This window comes from Rhodamnia argentea, chromosome 6 (assembly GCF_020921035.1).
Source record: "Rhodamnia argentea isolate NSW1041297 chromosome 6, ASM2092103v1, whole genome shotgun sequence".
NCBI classification, from domain to species: Eukaryota; Viridiplantae; Streptophyta; class Magnoliopsida; order Myrtales; family Myrtaceae; genus Rhodamnia; species Rhodamnia argentea.
The window spans coordinates 9,269,071-9,292,667 of record NC_063155.1 but is presented as its reverse complement, the minus strand read 5'-3'; the positions used below and the strand labels follow the sequence as shown (position 1 = coordinate 9,292,667).

Genomic DNA, 23,597 nt, shown 5'->3' with positions numbered 1-23,597 from the left:
AAGCAGAAGGACCCAATTGCACAAAAATATAAATTAGAGGACGATATATGGTATTATAACAAGAAATTAGGAGACGACAAGGCAGTCTTAACGGGCAATCACGGTCGGCCCCTCCGTCTCCTTCTGTCAGACCAGTCCAAGTCAACTCGTGCGCAGCCATCCTCCCCACTTCTCTCTCTTTATCCAGTCGCCGCCACCGCGGAGAGAGAGAGAGAGAGGCAGAAAAGCACCGCGGACGGAGAGAATCTCCCTACTTCTCACCACCACCAACCATGTCCCATCTGCCCAAACCCTCAGCTCTGGCCTCCTTTCTCTCTTGAGCTCGCTCATCCTCCACCATCGCCTCTCTCTCTCTCTCGCTCCCAAGCAATGGGCGGCAGCAATGGAAGAAAGCACTGGTGGATTATCTCCTTCGGCCGCTCCTCCAACGCCGTCTCGAAGGACCTGCCTCGAGAGTTCTTGTGCCCGGTCACCGGGTCTATCATGGAGGAGCCCGTCGTCGTTTCGTCGGGCCAGACCTTCGAGCGGGTCTCCGCCCAAGTGTGCAAGGACCTGGGCTTCTCGCCTACGCTGGACGACGGTTCCAGGCCCGATTTCGCCACTCTCATCCCAAATCTAGCCCTCAAAAGGACGATCCTTAATTGGTGTGACAAATCGGGGTCCCAGCCCCCGCAAGCGCCGGATTATTGCTCCGTCGAGAGGGTAGTGCGGTCCAAGATCGCCGCCGAGGATGGGAAAAAGGAGGAGGAGGAGGAGGAGCCAAGGGGCGAGATTAGGGATTCGGAGAGAGAGCTGCTGAATGGAGTTGCGGAGAATCCGCCGGTGATATTCCCCCACGCGGCGAGCGCGGTTGGTCCCCGGGTGAAACACTTCTACTCGAGCTCGTCGGAGGAATCCGTGTTGGTCACGGCGAGCCCGGAGACTCCATTGCCGCTGACCACGTGGCCTTCCTGTTTCTCGCCGTGGAACTCGTCTGAGATCACGGAGAGCGAGACCTCGGGCTTGGCTCGTGATCCGGAAGAGGAGAACTTGTTGGCGAAGCTGGAGAGCTCCGAGCTTTTCGAACAAGAGCAGGGCGTGCTCTTGCTGAGGAAGATCACGAGGACGAAAGAGGAGAGCAGGGATTCTCTGTGCACGTCGAGGATGATCGCCGCGCTCAAGCCGCTTCTCGCCGTGCGGCACGACACGGTGCAGGTAAATGCCGTCGCTTCGCTGGTCAATTTGTCCCTGGAGAATGGGAACAAGGTGAAAATAGTGAGGTCAGGGGTTGTGCCCCCGTTGATCGATGTGTTGAAGGGAGGCTGCAGCGAAGCGCAAGAGCATGCTGCCGGTGCATTGTTTAGTTTAGCTTTGGAGGATGATAATAAGATGGCAATTGGAGTCTTAGGTGCTTTGCCGCCTCTTCTACACACGCTTAGATCGGAGAGCGAACGCACGAGGCATGACTCGGCACTTGCTCTGTATAATTTGACACTGGTGCAGAGCAATAGGATCAAATTGGTGAGGCTCAATGCGGTGCCGGCTCTAGTGGCGATGGTGAAAGCTCGGAACTTGGCCAACCTGGTATTGCTCACTCTGTGCAATCTGGCTGCTTGTGAGGAGGGAAGGTCGGCCATGCTTGACGCCAATGCGGTGGGCATTCTAGTTGAGCTTTTGAGAGGGAAGGAGGCGGAGTCTGAGGCGACCAGAGAGAATTGCGTCGCAGCACTCTATGCGATGAGTCATGGGAGCTTGAGGTTTAAAGGGTTGGCGAGGGATGCAAAGGCAGTGGAGGTCCTGAGGGAGGTCGAGGAGAAGGGGACCGATCGAGCAAGGGAGAAGGCTAGGAGGTTGATGGAAATGATGAGAGGAAGAGAGCTAGGTGAGGAAGACGATCCCGACCAGTTGGTGCCCTTGGAATCAGGCGGATTCAACAGGACTCGATACCGATTCAGCGGTTACGGGTCTGATGGGAGGAATTTGTACGGCGCAAACTCTACCGAGTTCTAACTGTTCATGATGTCAGTTTCTGTTCCCAATTCAGGCTCCGAGTATCAGGCAAAATTAAGTGGCGGTGGACGGATTCAGTCCATTGCTGGAATTTTCGGCTGCTCCGGCTAGGCGAGTCTGTGCATATGTAGGTGTGCATATATTACTTTTCTCAGCGAGAGAGCGGGCGATCAACTGTTGCTGTTGTTGTGTTTCTGCTTCTCTGTTTTGCCACTTCTTTTGACTCATTTGTTCCCATTTCTCTATTCTGGATGTGTACATGCCTGATTTTGGAAAGGGCCATCTGCAATAAAATCATATAGGCTTGTTCTTGCTCTTACTTCCTCATCGGCTTCGGTTCTTTTCACAAGCCTCAGCTCCTCGTCGCCGACGTGCGTTTGATGATGGTCGTGGCGGGACATGACGGTTCCAGTAAGAAATTTGCCCGGAGGAAGCAGAGATGCGCCAAGTCAACGGCGGATGTCTGTCGGAGATCTAGAAGTCAACGAGCGCATTTGTCATTACTAAAGGAGCGACGATGACATTTGCAAGTGTGAGGCAGAGACCGAGGCTACGTTAGGGAAATGATGATGTCTGAAAATTACGTTGCTTTGAATGAAGAAAGAATCCTAGGTCAACTTTTTTTTAGCTCATTAATCGAGGCGAGTACCGTAGTTCCAAGTGTTATAATTTTTTTTATTAATAATCACTTGAATACCAACTCCAATTCAAAAAGCCAACAATTTATCGAGACAATGTTTAAATAATTTTCTTTTTATCGACGTGACTCGAGCATTACAATTCACAGCAGAAAACGACGCCGTGAATGGAGCCGACATCGACGAAGAAGGAAGCCTCGGTGGAGAAGCAAACGCCTAACAAGGTGGAGTATCTAGAGCCGGTGACGTCGCGAGACCTCCTCCATAAGTTCTCGGACAATCCTTCCTTCCTTCCTCTTCAACCGCTCGCAAAGCTCGATCTGGTCTCTGGTCCTCCCTCGCTCCCACCTCTCATCAAATTCCAAATGCTTCACCACTCCAAATACCGGACTCACTTCACAAGAAACAAAGAAGAAGAAACGGGTCGGTCAATCGCTCGAAGAGTAGTAAGAAGAAGATGATGGAGACGAAGAAGAAGTTGATTATGGTAATCGAAGTTTAGATTATCGAATTTCTATTTGGAGCTTCCAATTTAGGGTCCATTCAATTTGGGGGTTTTTAGAGTCAGGACAATGGTCCAAGCACTTCAAGAAGAAGAAGAAGAAGAAGAAGAAGGGAGATCCCACAGTTCACGCGATTAAATGCGAAGAGTCGAGATTATTTCATTTATTATACATAAAAAAAGGCCTCCTAGGCATTAACATTTTATTAAATTATATAGGTTTTGTTGGAATTTGTCGTCGGAGGCACTAAATTGCTCGTTTTTCCTTCGGTGTAGCACTTAAACAGTTTTGATTTTGACACTAAAGTGAGTGTTGTACGAAATTTATGATGTTTCTAATATCCTTTTGCCCTTGCATGTGGTTGGGTGGTTATGAGATATGATAGAGGCATAGAGACCTTCCTTTTGACCCCACTTGGAAGGATGATTGCTTATTTTATGAAAAAATTACCAAAAAATTCTAAACATATTGCGGTTGTGTCGGTTCACTCATAAATCTTTTTCTTGACCAATTCAATGTTAAATCTTTTGCGTTTGTGCCAATTCGCTTAATCCGGCAATTTTGATAGGAAATCGCTAACGGGGCAATTTTTAATGATATTTTTTTCTTCCCTATCTTCTTCTCCCACTAGCCAAACATCAAAAGAAGAAAATACGAAAAAAAAAAAAAGTAAAAAAAAAGCTAGAATATAATTATTGTCACGCTAGCGCCCCGTCAATAATTTTCGATCAAATTTGACCGGATAGACTTAATTAACACATGCAAAAGGTTTAGGATTGAATTGAAAAAAAAAATATTTTGGAATGAATTGGCATAATTGCAATAAATTTAGGATTTTTTTGGTAATTCTCCTCTTATTTTACCAAAAGGTTAACGGAGCTTTCAAGCATTGGGATCAAAGTAAAACATAAGTTGATAAACCATTCATATTATAATTTCAAATATAAAAACTACTTACATTTTAAGGAGCCTAATTAATTCATCAAATGCAATTAAATATCATGAATTGTTGTGGCTAAATCACCGAAAATTTAATTTTTGACTTTGTGAAAAGGGCGGGTCAATTTTTGGTTTCTATAATTTACGTGGTAATTTTCCACATGAATAGTGAGTTTAAAGTAATTAGTTTCATCACCGCCTCTTGTCAAAGAAAGTAATTAAGCTCCGTTCGTTTCGAGAAGAATCATTGATTTGAAAAATATTTTTTCTAAGTATGATCGCTTGTATCGTTTGAAATAATCAGTCTATAAAATATTTTAATTATCGACGACAATTTATGTCTAAATAATTTCGTGGACAACGAAAATATATTGCATTTACTTATTTTTAGGAAAATATCTTCTAAATAGTTCATTTTTCCGTGAAACAAACGGAGGCTTAATGTAATTAGTAACATATTCAAGTTACCCGATGTTTTTAACTGCTTATGGTATTTTGTATAGGTGCAATTAACTTTCAGTATCTCGAAAAAAAAAAAAAAACTTTTACTATATCCACAATGAACAAGTTCTATATAAATATATTCACTTGTATATAGTCATCTAATAAAAACATACTGTATGTAGTAATTTTGGTTCACGGATTTCATTAATTTTTTCTACCCTCAAATAAGGTTGTCCCCTCCAACCAATCGTCTTCAAATTCGCACGAAGATGATGAACTCGTGATTCCAGTACTAGGACAAAGATCTGTACGGTGGACGCGTACGCCCTTCGCAGCTCGCACCTCCTCCTAGTCCTAAGCGAATCCCCCCGGGGCTTTCTTCCCTCGTCGCAGGCCACGGGTTCCTGTCCGAACCCCACGTACCCGAGGAGAACATGTTTCCTCACAAGTTCAGGACTTTGCTGACGATTTTCCTCGCGATCTCGCCGGCTCTCCTCGATCAGTCCGTTTCCGAGCCGGATTCACACTGGGAAGCTAAGAGGAGGCTCCTGAGGGAAAAAGTTCGCCGGATGTATGTTGAAAATTTCATTCCCTCTTCGACCCACTTGATTCTTGTTTCTTTAACCACGAAACTCTGCGTGAATTCTTGAATGTCTTGTTGGGTATGTCCTGTTCCTGCCAATGGGCTATCGTATGACTTGTTTTTTTTTCCTTTTTCGGTATGTGCTGTGGTTCGCGAGGATGCGATTGAACTGAACCAGCAATCTTACAAGGCCCTTCTTTCTCAAGATTTGATTTTTACTGCCGCCCTGCCGCTTCAGATGATATTGCCGGGATGGGTTGCTTGCTTTTGAGTTGCTTTGATGAAGTTTTAATAGATCGAGAGCTATATGCGAAGTGAACTTGATGGGGATGTTGCTTTCGCAATTAAGGACTTGAATGCTCCTAGGATTTGATTGTTATTGAATCTTCATTCTTACTGTCGATAATTAGTCTGACGAGAATCGTGTTTCACATGGCGATCTCTAATGAAGAATAATGGGTGATACAAATTTATCTGATCTTCAATTGTCAAGTCCAGTCTTCCAGGCATGAATTACATCTTGATTGATTAGGGACTGTAGAATATCTTTTGACCCAATTCATCATTTGTCTTCTTTCAGGTTTTACCATGCATATGACAACTACATGACCCATGCTTTTCCAGTCAGTTGCTGTTCCTTCCTTATTTCTTGGAGATCAAGGGACCGCAAATTGAGTGTTCTGCTGAATGATGCTTCTTTTTTTCTCACAGCATGATGAGCTAAGGCCTCTAACGAAAACTTACACAGACTCTCTTAGTGAGCTTGGAAATCTTAAGGTGATAACATTGGCTCAGAAATTGAGGAATAAATCAGTTTGAGATGCTTGATGACAACTCATCCTCTCGGTGTTTTCTTTTCAGCTTGAGCACCTACCGCAGGACTACAATGGATCCGCCCTTACACTAATAGAATCATTATCTAGGTATGTTGTGGATATTTTTGTCAGCTGTTGATGTCATTATTCATGTGTACCGTACACTCTTGTATTTTCACAAAGCGACAGCATTTATTGTTTTGTGCGTTGTTAGCTCCAGTTTTTGGTCCATCTTGCTAACATTCTTTCTCTCTCTCTCTCTCTTGCAGCCTCATTATATTGGGAAATAACACTGAGTTTGAGAAGGCAGTTCTTTGGCTTTCTGAAAATCTGAAATTTGATGTTGATGCACGAATAAATCTTTTTGAGGTATTCAGTTCTCAGTGTTAATCATTGATAGATAATCTGAAACTACACTTTAAAAAATTTATATATATGTTTGTGCTCAACGATGAAGAATTGGTCTAGGGACGTTGCTTTAATGAATATTGTGAGATTTTCTGTTGAGATCTTTAATAATCTTTCTTTACCTGACTGCTACTGTGCAGTGCAACATAAGAGTTCTTGGAGGACTTGTTTCTGCTCATATTCTTGCCACCGAATCTACAAACAGGTTGGTTCCAGGATCTTACAAGAACGAGCTGCTTTTCCTAGCAAAAGATCTAGGCGAACGCTTTCTACCTGCATTTGATACACCGACTGGATTGCCATACGCTTGGATTAATTTGAAGGTACATATAGGGATGTTTCAAGGCAAAGATATAGTGACCAACAAAGACAAAGATTTAGCATATGCACCTGGTGTTATAAATGATTGTCAATTTCTTATTCCAAGCGTTAAATGCATGGCAGTTTAACCTTCCTACAGGTTCATTGAGTAAAATATCAAGGTCTATGTGAAAGGTGACCTTTGACAATGTTATTGTGAACTAATGATACATTATATCTGTTTGCAACATCATTTTAAGGTAAGTCTTGTCTTCCATGGATAGAATGAGTTAGACTAAGCAAGTGGTTGTATCGGATAGGTACAAAAGCTGTTCTGACAGGTAATATCACAGGAAAAAAATCCTTATGTGTTGGGAGATGCTGTTTTGTTTTCTTTGTGCATGGATACCTTGCTTTTCTATGCCTTTCTTTGTTGTCGGCATTATCATATATCAACTAGGGAAGCTGTTGGAAAGTTTACTACATTGGACTAAGTGGTAGAGATCCTCATTTCCTTTAGCTAATTGAATGCCTTCTAAAGTGCTGCTGCAATAGAATATGTTATATCTTTTTCACGTGCCTGTCTTTTCTCTAAAAAGATTCTCACTTTACTTTGGATCGCTACAAAATTGTGTTAACAGTATGGATTAACGGCTGATGAGACTACTGAAACAAGCACCTCTGGTTGTGGTGAGGACCTCACTATTTGCAGATATTTATGATGTATTGTCCTGTGTTGCTGCTGAGATTTGTTGGCTTTTGTGGCCGGTTCAGGTTCATTAATTCTCGAAATGGGCACATTATCACGTCTAACTGGAGACCCCAGATTTGAGTCTGCTGCTTTACGTGCACTTCGCAAATTATGGAGCATGAGGAGTTCCTTAAATTTGCTGGGGACGACTCTAGATGTGGAAACGGGAGAATGGATCGAGCATTCCTCTGGGATTGGGGCTGGTATTGGTCTCTCTGTACTTGTGTAATTTAAGGTGCTGTGTCTATTTGTTAATTAGATTTGTTGAAGAAGCACCTTTATTACCTCGTTGTTTATGTAGTTTGAAGTATCTAGTTGCTTGCACAATGTTATGCTTCTTTTGATTGACCCTAATGCTTCTGATCTTGGCTTCTGCATAATCTCGCAGGAGTTGATTCCTTCTATGAGTATTTGTTCAAAGCTTATATTTTGTTTGGGAAGGAGGACTACTGGAGAATGTTTCACTCTGCTTATCTTGCTGTGCAGAAATACTTCAGACATGGTCCTTGGTACGATGGACACTTTTATTTTACTGTTGATGTTTTAGTCATATTTCCGCCTGGTCATATATTCGTGCATACTAGCTTTGCTTTGGTGGAAACTTGTTAACAGGGAAGTATTCTCATGTAAAGTCCAGAGGTCCTTCATCATTAAACAATATATAAGTTGTATGTCAGCTTTTTGCTGGTGCTTTCTTGTTTTTTCTTACTACACTTCACAAAACTGCTCTAAAGGATTTAGTAAATTTAGTCAGTAAGCTTCTCCTTGTTTCCACTTCCGTTGGCATTTTTTTCACATGACATGATGCAAGAAATAGTTGACTAAAGACATTAAAGAATGTTACAGGCCTTAAGCACATGTGGTCTGGATTTTGTCTGACTACTAAAAGAGGGGTTAGAAAGGGCGGAATTTAGTATGGATATGCTTGCATTTAACTGTCAAAAACAAAACGGGCTAGCTTATTTTTGCCAGCTTTAGAAGTTGACTTATGGTGATGAAAATGAAACGCTCTGTTCATTCTCTAATATAGGTACCATGAAGCTGATATGAGAACAGGAAAAGCAACTTACTGGCAGCTGACAAGTCTTCAAGCATTTTGGCCTGGGTTACAGGCAAATTAGCTATGTCCTATATTGAATTATTGTTTCAAGCTTCAGGAACTTTCATAATCCCAAACGATACTTTAACATGATTAGGTTCTTGTTGGGGATATTGCTGCTGCAAATTCCACACACCGTGAATTTGTTCATGTGTGGAAGAAGTTTGGGGTATTACCAGAAAGGTACTTGCTTGATCATCAAATGGTTCATCCAACGGAGAAGTACTATCCTCTACGCCCTGAATTGGCCGAGTCCACATTCTACTTATATCAGGCAACCAAAGGTCAGTAATATGGTGCCCTTTTATCTCACCTTGATGTCATGAAGGGATGTGTGTGTGTGTGTGTGTGTGTGTGAGAGAGAGAGAGAGAGAGAGAGAGAGGTGCTTAAATATATTCTTGCATGTCATGACAGCGAACTACTCTGCCGGTCTCCGTGGATAATGATGGTGTGTTGCCTTGTTGCACTTTCTACATTTTTCTCATGATCATCTAATTATTTGGCATGTTATTAGATCCATGGTACATTGAAGTGGGTGAGTCAATGGTTAATTCCCTTAATCTATATACCAAAGTGAAAGGAGGATTTGCGAGCGTCAGGGACGTAACAACCATGCAACTGGAAGACCATCAGCACAGTTTCTTTCTCGCTGAAACGTAAGACAGCTTTTCAATGCATATTCTCCCACGAGACTAGCATATGCTGAAGTTTCACTTGAATTTTCTGCAGGTGCAAGTATTTGTATCTTCTCTTTGATGATCAGTTTTTGGTCAATCAGAACTATGTATTCACAACAGAGGGTCACCCTCTTCCTGTAATGAGAGATTGGCAAGAGAGGCTTCCCGAGACCTTCATTCCTACCAACTGGACCTTTGTCAAGGTGCTCATCTCTCCCCATTAGCCAAAAACAAAACTGACCCTTTGTAACTCATGTTTCGTTCAATTCATAAGTTGCTGTTGCTTACTTCCTCTAGCTTTTTGGCACTTGTTGGCTGATCAAACCTCATGGTCCTTGCCTCTTGGTGTTCCCTGTTCTGAGTCTTAGGAACTGTCAAATCAATGTAATCTTGTGCATTTTTGGCTTTAAGCAGACAGATGAGCGAACAAGACGAGTAAGTGCTATGTCTTTGCAACTCTGTCCTGCATTGAGCACCCCTTCGCACGGACAGAGAATGGAGAGTGCTTGTCACGTCCCCGATGCTCGTGGCAACCACAGGTGCTTGACCGATGAAGACTGTGGCATCGACTCCACCTCTTGTAGACGGAGATCATGCAGCATGGCAGGCTACTGTGGGCTATGGTTGTTCTTATGACACCATGTTCATTGCGTATATCGCGGAATTCTTTTCGCCCCTCAGGGAGCAATCAATAATCAGAGCTTGGCGTCACACAGACGGTTTGACTTACAAACACACATGATTCTTTCAGTGTTAGAAAGTTAGCCCTCGACTAGATCAGGAGTTGAAGTAGGATTAGCAGGATACTTTGTGTATCTCCCTCTCATCCTTGTACTGTAACGAGCGGAACCCCTCACCACATCGGGCCGCCGAGTCGACGAACAAATTAAATTTTTAAAGATGATTGCCATTGCCAATGACGCTTTCTACATGTTGAAGCTGAAGGGCATTCAGTTCGGCGCACTTTTCAGTTCATGGATGCTCCTTGTGTGGACGTGATACAAATGAGTTGGGTGAGAATCTGCTTTGAGTTGACTAAAAACTTGTGCTCTGCTTGAATGGAATTCTGTTGACTGGAAGGCAAAAAGTGATTACCGTGTTCTTGTCCAAAATCCATCATCAATCGGGTCACGCTACTTTCCCCCACATTGTTGATCCAACGGCCGTCCTTGCTCCCCCCAAAAAGCAACGGTCTTGATGATCCTACCGATGAGATTTGTTCAAAGCTCTCTCCTTTCTACTTTGTCTGCTTTGTCCCGTAACGCGCTTTCTCCGGACCCCACTCTCTGTCTCTTTCTGCTCGCGGCGCTCACAGCCAGAGGTCGGCCCGACGATCTCCATCGACGCTCCGCACGGGACTCGGACAACGAAACTCGCGCTCTCCTCCCATTTGCTGTCGATCGAGGATAGTTTCTTCACTTCACTGGATGATTGCACTGTCTTGCGGGGGCGGAGCGTCGCAGTCGCGACGGCGATTGAACGCCGACAACGGCTAGCCGCGATTGACCCCGATCGTCGACCGTTTCGTCGCACACGCTTGCCGGTACTTCACTTCCGTTCCCCCGTCGCGCGCGCCGCGTTTCTCCGTCGTTCTCTGTTAAATTGATGTCTCAGAAGCGGCAAAAGGAGGATGGCACTCATAGCCCCCGGGATAAGCGTCGTCGGCTTCCTACTTTAAAGCAGTGAGTGGAATCTTCCCCTTCTTCTTACTTTGAGCTTCGTCTTGGGGGCCTGTCTCTGTTTGGATATCCTCAACTGGTGGCGTGAAACCTTTGTCTGTCGACAGTGGATTGTCGGATTCTTCCAGTCTTCTGCTTAATCAGTAGAAGCTGCACATACTCTTCCTTTTTTTTCTTTGACGACAAAGTGTGATGGTCAACTTAGCTGATTCCTTTTTGGAAATGGTCGCTGTTGACCTCGGTGCATAGTTGCTTAAGGATGGTTCGTGACATTCGAAGCATTTTTGTGCTTCTAGTGCTAGAATTAGGAAGTGAGAGATGATTCCGACTTGATTCTCGGCGAATCCTGCAATTGGAGGAATGACCTACTCTAAGCATACTGGTTCATTCAATTCTGTCCTAATTGATTGGATTGGCTTAGACACTGATTTGTAGACTTGACTATGTGTAGTGTTATTTCGGAAGTAATGAGGGAGCAGCACGTCCAAAATTTCTTGGAGCAAATTCTGGAGCCTTTGGTTCGTAGAGTGGTGAGTATCTTCTTAGATTGGGCTAAATATGTGAGCTGCAGTTCCAAGTTATCCTGTGAATAAAGTACGGGGCTGTTTTTGTTCTGCCTTCAGATTAGTCTGTTCTGACCTTGTTTATTCAGCCCTTTTGTCTTTCCAACTAGTTTGCTTCTCGAATGAATTGACTTTGGATTTATGATGGCTGCTGTCATTTTGTGCAGTCTGCCAAGCCTAATAAGAGTAACACTACGCATTAGATTCTTAGGACAGTCTTATTGTCAAATTACTTATCTCTCTCACTGAATGGACACACGAGAGGAGGTGTTTTTCATATTGTCTTACATAATCTTAGCAGAATTGAAAATTTTTGTTTTCCAAAAAATTTAGGCTACATATCTCAACAAAACCCTGGAAAGACAGAAATCAAAAGTCGGAAGTACTAGCCATGAAGATGAGAAACTTCTATTATACGAGTACTTGTTATGATCCGGTTGATATTGTTTGCTATGTATGGAGCTGGTTCTTGCAAGTTCTTTTGTATTTGTGCTCATTGCCCTCATAAATTAGCCTCTGAAGTTTTAGGTGGATCTGAGTTGGTTGGATCTTTTATGTAGGTGGCCTCAATATAATTGTTGTTTAGGGAACTTGAAAAATATATCTTGCATGCAAGGACTTGTTGTGAGATGGTGTTGATGCTTACAGTGCTGCCTAAAGGTCCGTTGCTAACGCTTTGACATAGGCAGCAGCGTATGTTCTTTATTATTCGTCAGATTCCATATTTGCCAGTTTCTCTTACATACGTTTTCATGCGATCACTGCCTGCTTATGAGAAGTATAAGTTGTTGACATCCAGTCATTACAGGTTAAGGAGGAAATCGAGGTTGCTTTGGGAAATCATTTTGCTGCAATGAGAAGGTAAGAGTTTCTTACCATTTCATTAGAATAGATATCTATTAATTCAAATAAAATGGAAAAGGAATGAGAAAATACTTGGGCTCAAAGCTTGTAAAGTCTTAATACGGTCATCTACTTTTTACAGGAGTTGCGGGAAAGAGTTGCATCCTTCTGAATCAAGAAGCTTACAGTTACAATTTTTAAATGGTCTCTCTCTTCCAGTATTTACTGGTGCTCGACTTGAGGGTGATAACGGTTCTAAGATGAAGGTAGCTCTAGTGGATGGTTTTACTGGGCAAATTGTTGATACTGGCCCTGAATCATCTGCCAATGTAGAAATTGTAGTTCTTGAGGGAGATTTTGATGGAGATGAAGGCGGCAAGTGGACAGTTGAAGAATTTGTGAATAATATTGTTAGAGAGAGGGAAGGAAAGAGACCCCTTCTTACAGGGGATGGAGTTGTGAAACTCAAAAATGGAGTCGGCTTAGTTGGTGAAATTGCCTTTTCAGATAACTCAAGCTGGACAAGGAGCCGCAGGTTCAGACTTGGGGCAAGAGTTATGGATAAATTTGAAGAGAATAGGATAAGGGAAGCAAAAACAGAGTCTTTTGTAGTCAAGGATCACCGGGGAGAATGTGAGTTCCTATTATGTCAGGTCATCTGGCTGTCATTTATCAAGGTGTTTGACATCATCATTCAGTGCTATCTATTTCAATTTTTTTCTTTTTCATTTTGTTAATTTTCATTCCAATTCCTCTAGAGTCTATTCCATGTCATTGCGCGGGAATGGTCATACTTTTAGGAGCATAAATGAGCTTACCCTTGCCATATTTCTTTTCATTCATGGTCCTGTTTTCATGTTATTTATCCCAAAAAGGTTTGATATTCCTCTTGTTTGACTTGAATTTTCTGTATTTCTCGTCTGATATCAGCTTCTGCCTTTTCATCCAAATTGGAATGCTGTTATCAGCAAGGGCATAGCATTCTAACTGGTTTCGTAATGTCTTTAATTTCATGAGTTGGTAATTTGATGCTACTCCTCTGGTCAAGTCAATAATGAAAGCATCCACCAATTCTACACCCAGATTATTCTGTGCTATAGAGGCAAGACATAAATTTAAGACTTCCTCCTGAACTCTGTTTTCTATTTGTAGTGTACAAGAAGCATCACCCTCCTGCTCTGGTTGACTATGTGTGGAGATTAGAGAAGATTGGCAAAGATGGAGCTTTTCATAAGCGTCTCAGTGAGGCTAATGTCAACACTGTCAAAGATTTCTTGATCCTACTCTGTGTTGATCCTTCAAGGCTCCGAAGTGTAATTGATCTCTTTTACCTCGATTAACATTTTGAAAGGTTGTTTACTTTTCGCATGGAGCATCTGCCTCAAGGGTGCAATATCAGTGTACGAGATGTGTTCAACAGTGTGAACTTATGGTCTCCTTCTAAGAAATGTCGTGTGGAGGCATTAGTGTCTCGTAGCTCAGGCATACTTCTTATTTCAGACACCGTGCCTTTCTGTTTGACAGAAATTCGGTATCACCTTGCTTCAAAATAACTTTGCTTGCTGTTTACTTAGTCGTCCTAACAAGCCCTTGGGTTTATAGCAATACCAGTTTAGATGGTTTCAACTCTGGACTGATTTGCAATGACTCATTCAAAGAGGGTTCATTTCCGCTCTTGAAAACTACAATTGTTTAAGCAGAGGATTTCCTGACGTCTGCAGATTCTAGGTGCTGGTATGTCTCGAAAAATGTGGGAAGTTACTGTTGAGCATGCCCGAACTTGTTCTCTGGACCAGCCAATTTACTTATACCGCCCTCCTTCCTCAGAGCCAAAGGCTGGTGTTCTCTTCAACATCGGAGGGCAAGTGATGGGATTACTTTCTGATGATGAATACATTCCCTCGGAGAAGCTATCCGAAGCTGAAAAGGTGCACTTTTCTTGCTGTTCTGTCACTTCTAATAGTTGTCATCAATCCTTTATGACATGCTTATCTTCAATCAGGCTGATGACAGCAACATGGTAATATCTGCAAGGCAACACTGGGAGGACGTGGTTTCTTTTGGTGATGAAGCTTGTCCAACTGGGCTTTTGAATGCAAACAGCGCTCTTTGCAGCCCGAGCTCACCTGGGACCTCCAGTTCTGGTAGTTTAAGGCTTCGGACGAGGAATCAGTTTGGTGGATCTGATTATGCACAGCGGCACACGTCTTCACCGAATACCATTTCGTCCTTCTTTTCCATGGATGATTATTCCTTTGATTCTTTTGACAACGTGGATCTTAGATTCAACCAGTCTCCGACTATATCTGGTCTAGTTGTCGACCCGCCGATTCATGATCCCGGATCGTTGAGCCAAAGTATTCTCGAGGAGGAGCATCTTCAGTTTTTTGACACACAGTGTCCAGCTCGGAGGAGATGGAGAAAGCTTTTCAGTGTTTTCAAGTGGTTCTTTATAAGAAAACTTGTGATCAATAAAAAATCATGCGCTGCATCCGGAATTCAAGAGAAATTATGAGGACTCTGGAAGTTTTCCTTAGATATAATCATACACCTTGTGATAGAAGGGTTTTTATTTTAATTTTATAGAAGCTTATTCGATGCTGCTGTTTTAAAGTGCAATGCTGCGTTAGCAGATGTACAGCGGGTGCTTACGAACATATAGCCGTGTTTTTGATTTTCCAGAATCAAGCTCATAATTTTCCTTCGGAATGCAAATTCGACATGGTCGTCGGTGGCGATGGCTGGCTTAGCTTGGAGCCGCTTTCATTTGTGTACATGCTGCTCCTGATATTTGCAAGTTCTCAAAAATTCAAATTGGAAGAAGATCATGGGTGATTTGTGTCCAGAATCTTATGGTGTTTCTTTCAACTTTTCTTGTACATCTGGTATTTCGCTTGATTCTACAATAATCGTTGATGCAGGGATAACTAAGGCAAGTTTCTTGCAAAAAGAAGAATTGAAGAAGAAGAAGAAGAAAACAGGGGCAAGCAAGGTAGGGCTAAATTTCGCCTTCGATTATTTACCTGCGTGCACATACTATTTGAGAAGGTTTGATCAATCAACTCAGCATGAGTTACTTCTTTGCTCATGTGCTAGGCAAGTTCAAGTCTTGTGTGCAAACACCTGAATGGTAAGTATCAAAGACAATAATCTCGACAAACTATGATGCGCACCAGATTGGATATGCATTTTGTGTGGAGCCATTTATTCATGATCAGTTATCACTTCCACGGACCAGATATTTTCGTGTTACAAAAGGGGAAAAATGTGATCTTCCTATAGAATCGGCTATTCAATGCACCGAAATATACAAAGGCGATTTCTGAAACAGATTTTCGTTACGAAAGCAACAAATGCAGCTCCTCTTCCCTCGTGTGAAAAAAAGTTAACCTTCGCCGAAAGGTTCACATCTTACATTTGTCGCCATGATTACACATTTCACCCTGCAAAGGCATCAAATAACCAAGCATACAAATCAGGATCCCGTTCCTTCAGAGAGCAACGCTAGAATCGCTTGATTACAATCCCACGATTTCTTTTTTGACGCCTACAGCGTGACTACAGTTCGCTAAGATACCTAGAATTTCAGTTTCAATCCGCAATCTTTAGTATAACGAACCATTGCTCGTTGGCTAGGGGCTATATAGCATATTGTCCAGTTAGGTTCAGCAGAAACCAAGTTCATAGAACTGAGAGCTTTTCTATCAATGGACATACATGCTAGGTACCCCCAAACAATGTCCAATCATTTTAGGCTCTTAGCAATACCTATATGTCAAAGAGATAGGCGATGCTCCCCAGATAGATAACGAAATTAAGCAAATGGTGAACATGTTCATGACAGAGAGGTAATCAAGAGTCAAAAGTCCAAATTCAAGAAATGAAATGATTAGAATTTTAACCATGATAACTGAAAAGGTGATTTAACCGGTACAGCCCGGAGTGGTTACCAGAGTTCAAGAGGCGTGGGTCAAAAAATGACCAAAAAGGATATCTTTGCATCCGAATTTCACGAGCACTCAAACAAAACACAGAGTCCACATAACTATAGGGGTCTTACCTTACTCTTTCGTGCTTCCAGTATCTCTTCTAGCGGGGGACGCCCTGACAAAAACACAGTTCATGAATCGCTAAACTGAAGCATTATCTTATTTACTGCTGAATTGACTATACCAATCTGAAGCAAAGTGCAGATGGCAAAGGCAGAAACTTTGTAGGCAATGTGCTAGCAGCGGCCGAAACCAGAATCAGATGAAGGAATGCATAGTTCTTGCTGCTAATGTAATCTTACGTTATAGAAAATTACAAGAAAGCGTGATTGCATGTTCAATCCAGACAGGAAACTTTCCGTTGATCGAATAGCATTCAAAATGGGATAATCACACAGTAGATATAAGCTGTTGGACTGCAGAAAAATTTTACTGCTCAGGCATGTTACTTTTGGTCACAGCAAATCAGTTAACATCAAAGACAGTCCGGCAATGAGGTTGACCATACATGAATGACCAAGTTCCTGACTATTTTGATACGAGACAAGAAGACATTTGAAAGTCCAATTTGTTCTTTGGATCATAAAAGATGAATAAGAAACTATAAACACCATGTGGACTTTTGACGATTTACTTAAAAGAGAACTTACCAGTAATTTGCAGACGATATTTAGCCCAAACTCCATAAACCGCATCAGCCATGGTTGCAATCTAAGGAAAGAAAGCACGTAAATTAAGCTCGGAAATGCAGAGTTTGGCAGCATATCGATTTAGTACAACTGTTAGAAATGCATGAACAACAAACTGAAGAGAACCTACCGGTTCATACTTGGTAATGGCATAAACCCATCCAAGACCCACTTGTTCATAAAGTCTTCTAAACGCCTGCAGAAAGCGGCAGAAAACACTGAAAAAGGCATATATGTCTATGCTGAAAGACTGATTGTATACCTATAAGAAGAGGTCTAAAGACATGGAGAGCATCACTAAACATTGGCTTGTTATTGCAGTCTTTTCCTTCTTCTACTTTTGCAATGAAATTATGATTAGCTGCAGTTTTCCAGTATATACAAGCCAAAACAATTTAAACCAACAAATGCTTGACAACTGCGAATTAGCATGAAGATTCTGAGAGTATCATACTTCCACATCAGTCACAATGGTACCATCCGAAAGAATTGCATGGATCCTCCCCATAACCTGAACCAAAGAAGAAGCAAATCTTGATAATCAAGTGTCGAAAGTTGAGGAACTAGTCTATTTTCACATTACATTATCTCTTTTCTCCTTCAAAAGCCATGATAGCATCAAGAGGAATGACCTTATGAAATTAGGTTCTTTCAGGTTACAAGCATGTCAGTGGCATAGGCAGAGCATGCAAAGTGTTGGTTGCTAGAATCTCAATCTTTCATGCTATCAAACGGCTGGGAAATGGCAGAAGCAGGAAATTATAGGTCGGCTAATTTCTGCGCATTATTGATTAGCTACTCAATTCAGGCATCTAAATAACAATGTAGAAGTTTCCTTTTCCTTTTTTTCCCTTGATGATGCAGGGAAGATATAAGAGCAAAGGCCCTAACAGCATAGTTCAGACCGATACCGTTTTGTAATCAAGGCCCTGATTTTCCTCAGGTGAATAGCCAGCGGAGCTGATGTCGACAAACTTTATCGTGCCATACTGCTTATTCCTCTCTCTCAGCATATCAACCTAAAGTAACACACCGAGAGAACAACCACCGAACATTAGAACAACAACTCAACCTCTACTCCCCTGTCATAAATAAAACATCCCTAATGATATCATCCCACAAAGACCTCGCGCATGCAAAGCGGGCAATCGCCATCGTAGAGCATTTTAATCTTCCAGTCCTGGAGTGACTGCCCTTCATCTTCTTTCTTGGGAGCCACTGGCTCCGCGGTAGCTCCTTGAATTGCCCGAACAGATCTTCCTAGGGACAGCGAAACAGGATTAAAACTCAAAACTTATCCTCTTCAGTCTTCATCTTTACCCTGTTATTGTCCAGCCAAGCAGCATGTACACACAAAACATGACAAATTGCAAATCAAGAACCAACCCAGAACTCGCAGACATAAACTAACACAAAACACAGGCATAAGATACAATGGAGAGAGAGAGAGAGAGAGAGAGAGAGAGAGACCAGAACTCACCAGCTTGGTGTCGAAGAGACGGACTGAAGCCTTGTGGGGGTTTCCGGGGCAGCCGATTGGGTATCGAAATCAAGCTCAAAGAAGCGTTCTTGTGCCTCCCAATGCATGCAGCCGCAGCTCCTCTCAACGCCATTCTTGCTTCTTCTCGACGGCGAGTGACTGGCGGATCGACGACGTTCAGTCGAGAATCGAGATTGGGGCACAAAAGAAGGCCAAGATGTCGTGCTGACTAAGGGACGGTTTCCTCGTATAACTGCCCGGCAACGTGGCAATCCCTGCTTCACCCATGTTTTGTAGCCACGTTCTTGCCCTGGTTCGAGAGAGGCAACGACGCCGTACAGGGAACGTGGAGTTCTGGTGCGATGCAAAGGGAACCGAATATGGCACCAGTGGCCTTGAATTTTCTCCTATTATAAATTTTTAATTCGTTTAATGTCATTCGCAAATCTTAATTCAATTTATAACGTCATTTTTCTATTTTTAATTCATTCAATATGATTTCTAAACCTTAAATCTATAATAAATTTAGTCTTTAGTTCACAAAAAATATTCAAAATAGCTCGAAATTTGAATTAAGAAAAGATATTATTGGATATTTTCATATTATCTAAGGGCCAAGTTGAACATTTACTTAAAGTTCAAGGATCGCGTTGAAATAAATTAAAATGTCAAGGATAACTTGTTTTACATATCACATTAAATAAATTAAAAATTTGAGAATGTCATTGCACATTGAACTAAACTTTAGAAATCATTCGTGTAAAGATTTGTATGATAATTATTCTGATTCGAAAAAGTGATTCTAATTAAAATGGCTTTTTCTTATTCTATTTTTTAGATGAGTTTTGGAAAATCAGAATGTGTTTGATAACCGCTCAAAATTAATCGGATAGTAAAAACATAAAAGAGAGATCGGACAAAATTGGTAATAGAGCAGAAGTGCGAGGGCACTATTGGAAAAGCAATGCTTTCACTGAGACAGATAGTAGTCGCAGCACGACTCTCTCTCTCTCTCGCGGCTTAGCTCGCAGGGTTGAGTTTCTTCATTTCGGAGCGGATCTTCAATGGCTTTCTTGCTCAACAAAACCAACACCGTTCTCCCTCATCTCCGATCTCGTCCTCAGGTACTTCGATCGAGCTTCTTCGTTTTGATTCTGTCCTCTTTTGCCGTTCGATCGGTGCTCGATTCTCTCTTGAATCGTGATGTGTTGCTTGATTCTCTGCTCTCTTTTGTTTCCTCTGCTGTCGAACGTGTTGCTGGCGATTTAGCGGACGGAGGATGCCCTCGCGCTGTCGCGTCGTGGATTCCACGTCGAACCAGGGCCTCGCGAGAAAGCCGTGAGATTTCTCTCGTCCCCGTTGTTTTTGGCTTCCTGAGAGTGCGTTTCGGTTTGATTTCTCGAGTTATACGTGTTCAGATATCGTCGTTGAGCTTGAGTTGAGTGCGAGATCCGTGAAAAGCGGACGTATGATGAATGCCTCGAGATTAGATGATTGCTGACATTTTTTGGTAGCTCAGATTGGTTGATTAGTCTTCCGGAGGTTGGTGGAAGGCTTTGGTTAGCTTTACTCGGTCCGATGGATAAACGGACTGCTGAAAACTATTCACAGTCATGCTTGCCATGGTCCTGTTCTCAGCTTTTATGGTGTACTTTTTGCACATGCGCCTTTGTAGGATTTGAATAGCTTTGAGATTTTCTTTATCTTTGTATCCTGTCTCAAAAATGTTGCCATATTCTCGGCGTTGGGTTAAGGGTAAATGCATTTACATCTTGCATCATAAACCAGAAATGCAACAAGTATGATTCAGATTTGAAAATCTAATTATGCTTTCCAACGGATTAGTTGGTTCTATGATACATACCCTTTTCCAGCCAACCAGCTAGAGCATGTGCTTGATTGCTCTTCTTTTTTGCTTTTGATTATGGACTTATGTAATTTGTAATACTCCAAATTGCAGCTTCTAGCACCAGATCCAGTTCTAAGCCGTTTCAAGTCACATAAGAAGGGTGTAAAGCGTTTGAAAAGAATTGGAGATGTCCTCACAATTGTTGTCGTTGCTGGTAGGCTTTTAGTTACTATGATGCGGATTGAGCAATCTTCTTGATATTGTCATCCATGATTGATCCTAGCATTTTATATTAGTACCTTCAACAAATGGGGATAGTTTGAACTTTTTTAACTGATTCCTAAGTTGTCTTTGCTTTTCAAAGTGGGACCTTTACTGTAACCTTATTTTGTTAGAAAATGCGTCTTTACCACGATCATCTCAAATTGGAAGTAGTATTCTCTGGTGTAGTTCTTTTCTCAGCAAACTCGATCTTTCCACTACAATAATGCCCTTAAAAAAATGCTGACATTGCTGTTATCGTATGTTGACTAAGTTGTACTTGGATGGTCTTCTATGAGTTCCAACTTATGGGCTAATAGTTTGCAACTTCACCAATAGTAAAGCGTGTTAAATGCAAATTTGTCCTTGTGCTTTTTGAAGCGTCGCCGCTGATTGGCACCAGCACCTGCTACTTCTCAATGGTTATAGCACTTTTTTTAGGGCAATTATGTCGACCCAGTGCTTAGTTGAAGCTTATAATTATCGTGTTTTGATTGTCTTCAAAGAGGCTGAATAGCATGTTGGGACAAGCATGGTTCTACTTATGGTACTTATGCTATCTTGAGTAGTTTGACCTAAAGTCCCTAGAATCCTAACAATGCCTCTGAGACTGGGCAACCGGCTTAGGTATTGCGGGTAGAGGATGTGGTCAATTGATCACAGTTTCGAAGCCCCTTCCTTTCGAAAGCTTTGTGTACCCCAAATCTGGGTCTCTGATTAAAACTCTCTCAAATCATTCTTTTTTCTTGAAATGTGCTGCAATTGATAAATTCAATGTGTGAGGTATTACTCTTGAGTTCATTTCCTCACTCATTGCTACATTTCATCTCTTTGTGTTCCGTTATAAGTGATAAAGTTGCTTGTTTTGCAGTTTAGTTTTACTTAAGATATCATGATGCATTTTATAGTGTTAAAATGTTAGATTGTCAATTTTGACGTTATTTTAGATTTAAAATAAACTTCATGTACTCAGAGTATCATTGTCATTGGACAATGCGTCATTATGTGTGGAAATAGAGTCCTATTTTCTTTGTGTAATGTTAACAGCTCCGATGCATTGCATGCTGCATGATGTTTCAGGATGCTGCTATGAGATCTATGTGAAAGCTGTGATGAGAGAAGAAGCTCGAGAAGAAGCTCGAAAACAGGGGAGTACTGCTAGTGAAAATGCTTAGTGAAGTGTTCATTTCCTAAACTTTTGTATGTTTGTCTAGCCTTAGTTTGGGAGAACAGTGGCCAATAAGCAGGACACTACTACATGAAATGCTCCTCTGTTTGACGTTTTGCATCTCCATTTCCATTTCTCATTTAATGGGACGGAACACATCCATCCATCGGACGATGAAGAGTCAAATTGCCTAACTTAGATTGGTGTGCAAGGCTCTTCGGATGGCAAATAAGAGAGCGCAATTGGTGTATGACCGTGTTTCCTTTGCTTCTCTTTGGAGTAAGGTGATTTCAGTGAGGGTTGCATAGTGAGAGAAGCAAGAGGATATTCATCCACCGCCCTCGCCTTCTTTCTCGTGTTGGTGCACTCCTAAGCGTAACTTACCTCTTGTCTTTGACCCTCTATCTAACGTGGAAACTTTTGTCTTCTAATAAAAAAGTGTTGTTGCGTTGCTTGAGCAGGCTCACGCGAGCATTAACATATTCGGATCTTTGGTTGAAGCTGGACCGACCAACGAGCGTGGTTCATGAGAGCCGAAAACACGTAGCTTCTTTGATTATGTGGGGATCTTTCGGACAGGTTGGTTTTATGTGAATCGGTTTTGCAGAACAGCTTTTTGGGGTGATTCAACATGGTCTCGCTTTTGGGCCCATTCTTTTTTGCCGGAAGAAGTTAAGAAACGTCCACCGCATTGTACATTTGTGGCGTCCCAGTCCACCACCTGGTTATTAACTTCACGCTCTGCTTTAATCTTTTTATTAGATAGATATAATGGCTCATGCGAAAGACTGACTAAAAACAAACGAGTGGCCATACAAGCATAAGTGCACGTCAAAACAAGCAGCAGACACGCCTAATGGGGTACGATCTCTCATAGGTTTTATTACCAATACTCACATCATACGCATTAACTGAAACATGAACACTAATTAGATTTCTCACGCCAGACTCGACAACCCTTTTGACATATTTGTACATTGTTATACACTGGTTTTTACATCGCCGCGGACTTAACCATTGGAAGAGTGGGACCCAAAATACATCAACTTCGACCAGACCATCATCACACCGACTTCTTAAACCAACTTTCACCGACCATCCAAGAACCAACTTTACTGTACACGAACATACCTGTCCCGATCACCATAGCACCACACCTGTCTACTCGTGACCGCTCCCGGTACCACTACTGCCTGTGTCTGGAGCTATTGGGAGAGGACCCAAAAGCTAACCATCCTCTCCGTCTATGTACATAGCCATGATACGAAACAATACCGGGGCGGTACCAAGCCCTACTTCAACTGACAAATCACTCCCTGGCTTCTTAAATTTAACCTCCGGAAAGTTAAGATTAACATGATCTTCCCACGAATTGATACACTCCTTAGGAACGCCATAGCAAGCTGTAGGGGCTGCGGAGTTTACAGGCGGCATTTTTATTTGTCTAAAATCCACAATCAATCATCATTGAGCCAAAGCCCCATGAATGAAAGTCTGACACAATAGCTAGTAAACATTGAATTGAGAGCATAACATCAAAATCTCACGAGTCGCTACAACTATTACCATGAGATAAGCATGCTATTTCACGGCCTTGATGCATATGCAAGATGTATGTATGCATGAAATTTCTCTCGATCTCACCATCTCGCCAGTTCATAATCATTTCCAGCTTACACAGGCCGATTTTCGCGTAATACACACGCGGCTCCTCACTCTAGAGGCACCCCAGATCACACAATAGGGACATCTCCACTTGTTGAAGGCATCCCCATCTCCATATCGGTTCCCGCGGAGCATCATCGGTAGAAATTCCGATGGCATCATCCTCTCATCTCACAATGAAATGCTATGACATGCATATGCAATACATTTAGAAAATTCAATGATATGCAGATGATTGACTTATATCTTTATCTTAATCGTACA

At 42.1% G+C, this 23,597-nt stretch overlaps 5 protein-coding genes across 10 annotated transcripts; 4 read left to right on the top strand and 1 right to left on the bottom strand.

Moving 5' to 3' along the window:
- The first annotated feature begins 322 nt into the window (after positions 1–322).
- Positions 323–22,121, top strand: LOC115741534 (succinate dehydrogenase subunit 7A, mitochondrial-like). The gene is made up of 6 exons (XM_030675502.2): positions 323–358; positions 13,700–13,707; positions 19,404–19,514; positions 19,660–19,728; positions 20,351–20,453; positions 21,581–22,121. Exons 3-6 carry the CDS (start codon positions 19,455–19,457, stop codon positions 21,673–21,675), a joined length of 327 nt encoding a protein of 108 aa, XP_030531362.1. The 5' UTR covers positions 323–358; positions 13,700–13,707; positions 19,404–19,454; the 3' UTR covers positions 21,676–22,121.
- LOC115741521 (U-box domain-containing protein 38) lies at positions 352–2,299 on the top strand. Its single transcript, XM_048280105.1, has 2 exons — positions 352–1,997; positions 2,035–2,299. The coding sequence occupies exon 1, from the start codon at positions 370–372 to the stop codon at positions 1,987–1,989; it is 1,620 nt and encodes a 539-aa protein (XP_048136062.1). The 5' UTR covers positions 352–369; the 3' UTR covers positions 1,990–1,997; positions 2,035–2,299.
- LOC115741520 (alpha-mannosidase I MNS5) lies at positions 4,719–10,066 on the top strand. The gene is made up of 14 exons (XM_030675473.2): positions 4,719–5,084; positions 5,677–5,719; positions 5,808–5,873; positions 5,958–6,019; positions 6,181–6,280; positions 6,460–6,642; positions 7,261–7,309; positions 7,394–7,573; positions 7,759–7,879; positions 8,401–8,482; positions 8,567–8,753; positions 8,985–9,126; positions 9,200–9,350; positions 9,562–10,066. Exons 1-14 carry the CDS (start codon positions 4,948–4,950, stop codon positions 9,781–9,783), a joined length of 1,725 nt encoding a protein of 574 aa, XP_030531333.2. The 5' UTR covers positions 4,719–4,947; the 3' UTR covers positions 9,784–10,066.
- On the bottom strand, positions 8,826–18,748 carry LOC115741527 (uncharacterized protein At5g50100, chloroplastic). Of its 4 annotated transcripts, none has more exons than XM_048280109.1 (8): positions 18,391–18,748; positions 18,037–18,170; positions 17,822–17,929; positions 17,365–17,421; positions 17,041–17,106; positions 16,872–16,932; positions 16,265–16,336; positions 8,826–8,855 (listed from the first exon to the last, which is right to left on the bottom strand). In XM_048280109.1, exons 1-7 carry the CDS (start codon positions 18,521–18,523, stop codon positions 16,278–16,280), a joined length of 618 nt encoding a protein of 205 aa, XP_048136066.1. In that variant the 5' UTR covers positions 18,524–18,748; the 3' UTR covers positions 8,826–8,855; positions 16,265–16,277. The 4 variants fall into 4 exon arrangements, with proteins under 4 accessions (XP_048136066.1, XP_030531355.2, XP_048136065.1 ...); XM_030675495.2 differs by lacking the exon at positions 8,826–8,855 and adding an exon at positions 15,328–15,675 and having other exon boundaries at positions 16,293–16,336; positions 18,391–18,746; XM_048280108.1 differs by lacking the exon at positions 8,826–8,855 and adding an exon at positions 15,723–16,030 and having other exon boundaries at positions 16,293–16,336.
- LOC115741523 (calmodulin-binding protein 60 A-like) lies at positions 10,401–15,076 on the top strand. 3 transcript variants are annotated; one of them, XM_048280106.1, is made up of 8 exons: positions 10,401–10,829; positions 11,278–11,356; positions 12,198–12,250; positions 12,375–12,865; positions 13,385–13,545; positions 13,954–13,966; positions 14,060–14,160; positions 14,235–15,076. In XM_048280106.1, exons 1-8 carry the CDS (start codon positions 10,753–10,755, stop codon positions 14,745–14,747), a joined length of 1,488 nt encoding a protein of 495 aa, XP_048136063.1. In that variant the 5' UTR covers positions 10,401–10,752; the 3' UTR covers positions 14,748–15,076. The 3 variants fall into 3 exon arrangements, with proteins under 3 accessions (XP_048136063.1, XP_030531346.2, XP_030531348.1); XM_030675488.2 differs by adding an exon at positions 11,950–12,049 and having other exon boundaries at positions 10,764–10,829; positions 13,954–14,160; XM_030675486.2 differs by having other exon boundaries at positions 10,403–10,829; positions 13,954–14,160.
- Positions 22,122–23,597: the final 1,476 nt, after the last annotated feature.

Bases quoted from the DNA above. Each gene is read 5' to 3' on its own strand.
- LOC115741521 (XM_048280105.1), top strand. From the start codon at position 370: ATGGGCGGCAGCAATGGAAGAAAGCACTGGTGGATTATCTCCTTCGGC.
- LOC115741520 (XM_030675473.2), top strand. From the start codon at position 4,948: ATGTTTCCTCACAAGTTCAGGACTTTGCTGACGATTTTCCTCGCGATC. The intron at 6,281-6,459 runs GTATTCAGTTCT...GCTACTGTGCAG, and splicing joins CACGAATAAATCTTTTTGAG to TGCAACATAAGAGTTCTTGG. The intron at 6,643-7,260 runs GTACATATAGGG...TTGTGTTAACAG, and splicing joins ACGCTTGGATTAATTTGAAG to TATGGATTAACGGCTGATGA.
- LOC115741523 (XM_030675486.2), top strand. From the start codon at position 10,753: ATGTCTCAGAAGCGGCAAAAGGAGGATGGCACTCATAGCCCCCGGGAT. The intron at 12,866-13,384 runs GTGAGTTCCTAT...TTCTATTTGTAG, and splicing joins CAAGGATCACCGGGGAGAAT to TGTACAAGAAGCATCACCCT. The intron at 13,546-13,953 runs GTAATTGATCTC...TGACGTCTGCAG, and splicing joins ATCCTTCAAGGCTCCGAAGT to ATTCTAGGTGCTGGTATGTC.
- LOC115741527 (XM_030675495.2), bottom strand. From the start codon at position 18,523: ATGGCGTTGAGAGGAGCTGCGGCTGCATGCATTGGGAGGCACAAGAAC. The intron at 17,422-17,821 runs GTATCGGTCTGA...TCTTTGGTTCAG, and splicing joins AGGGCCTTGATTACAAAACG to GTTATGGGGAGGATCCATGC. The intron at 15,676-16,292 runs GTAAGACCCCTA...ATGCCTTTGCAG, and splicing joins TGGAAGCACGAAAGAGTAAG to GGTGAAATGTGTAATCATGG.
- LOC115741534 (XM_030675502.2), top strand. From the start codon at position 19,455: ATGGCTTTCTTGCTCAACAAAACCAACACCGTTCTCCCTCATCTCCGA. The intron at 19,515-19,659 runs GTACTTCGATCG...CTGGCGATTTAG, and splicing joins ATCTCCGATCTCGTCCTCAG to CGGACGGAGGATGCCCTCGC. The intron at 20,454-21,580 runs GTAGGCTTTTAG...ATGATGTTTCAG, and splicing joins CACAATTGTTGTCGTTGCTG to GATGCTGCTATGAGATCTAT.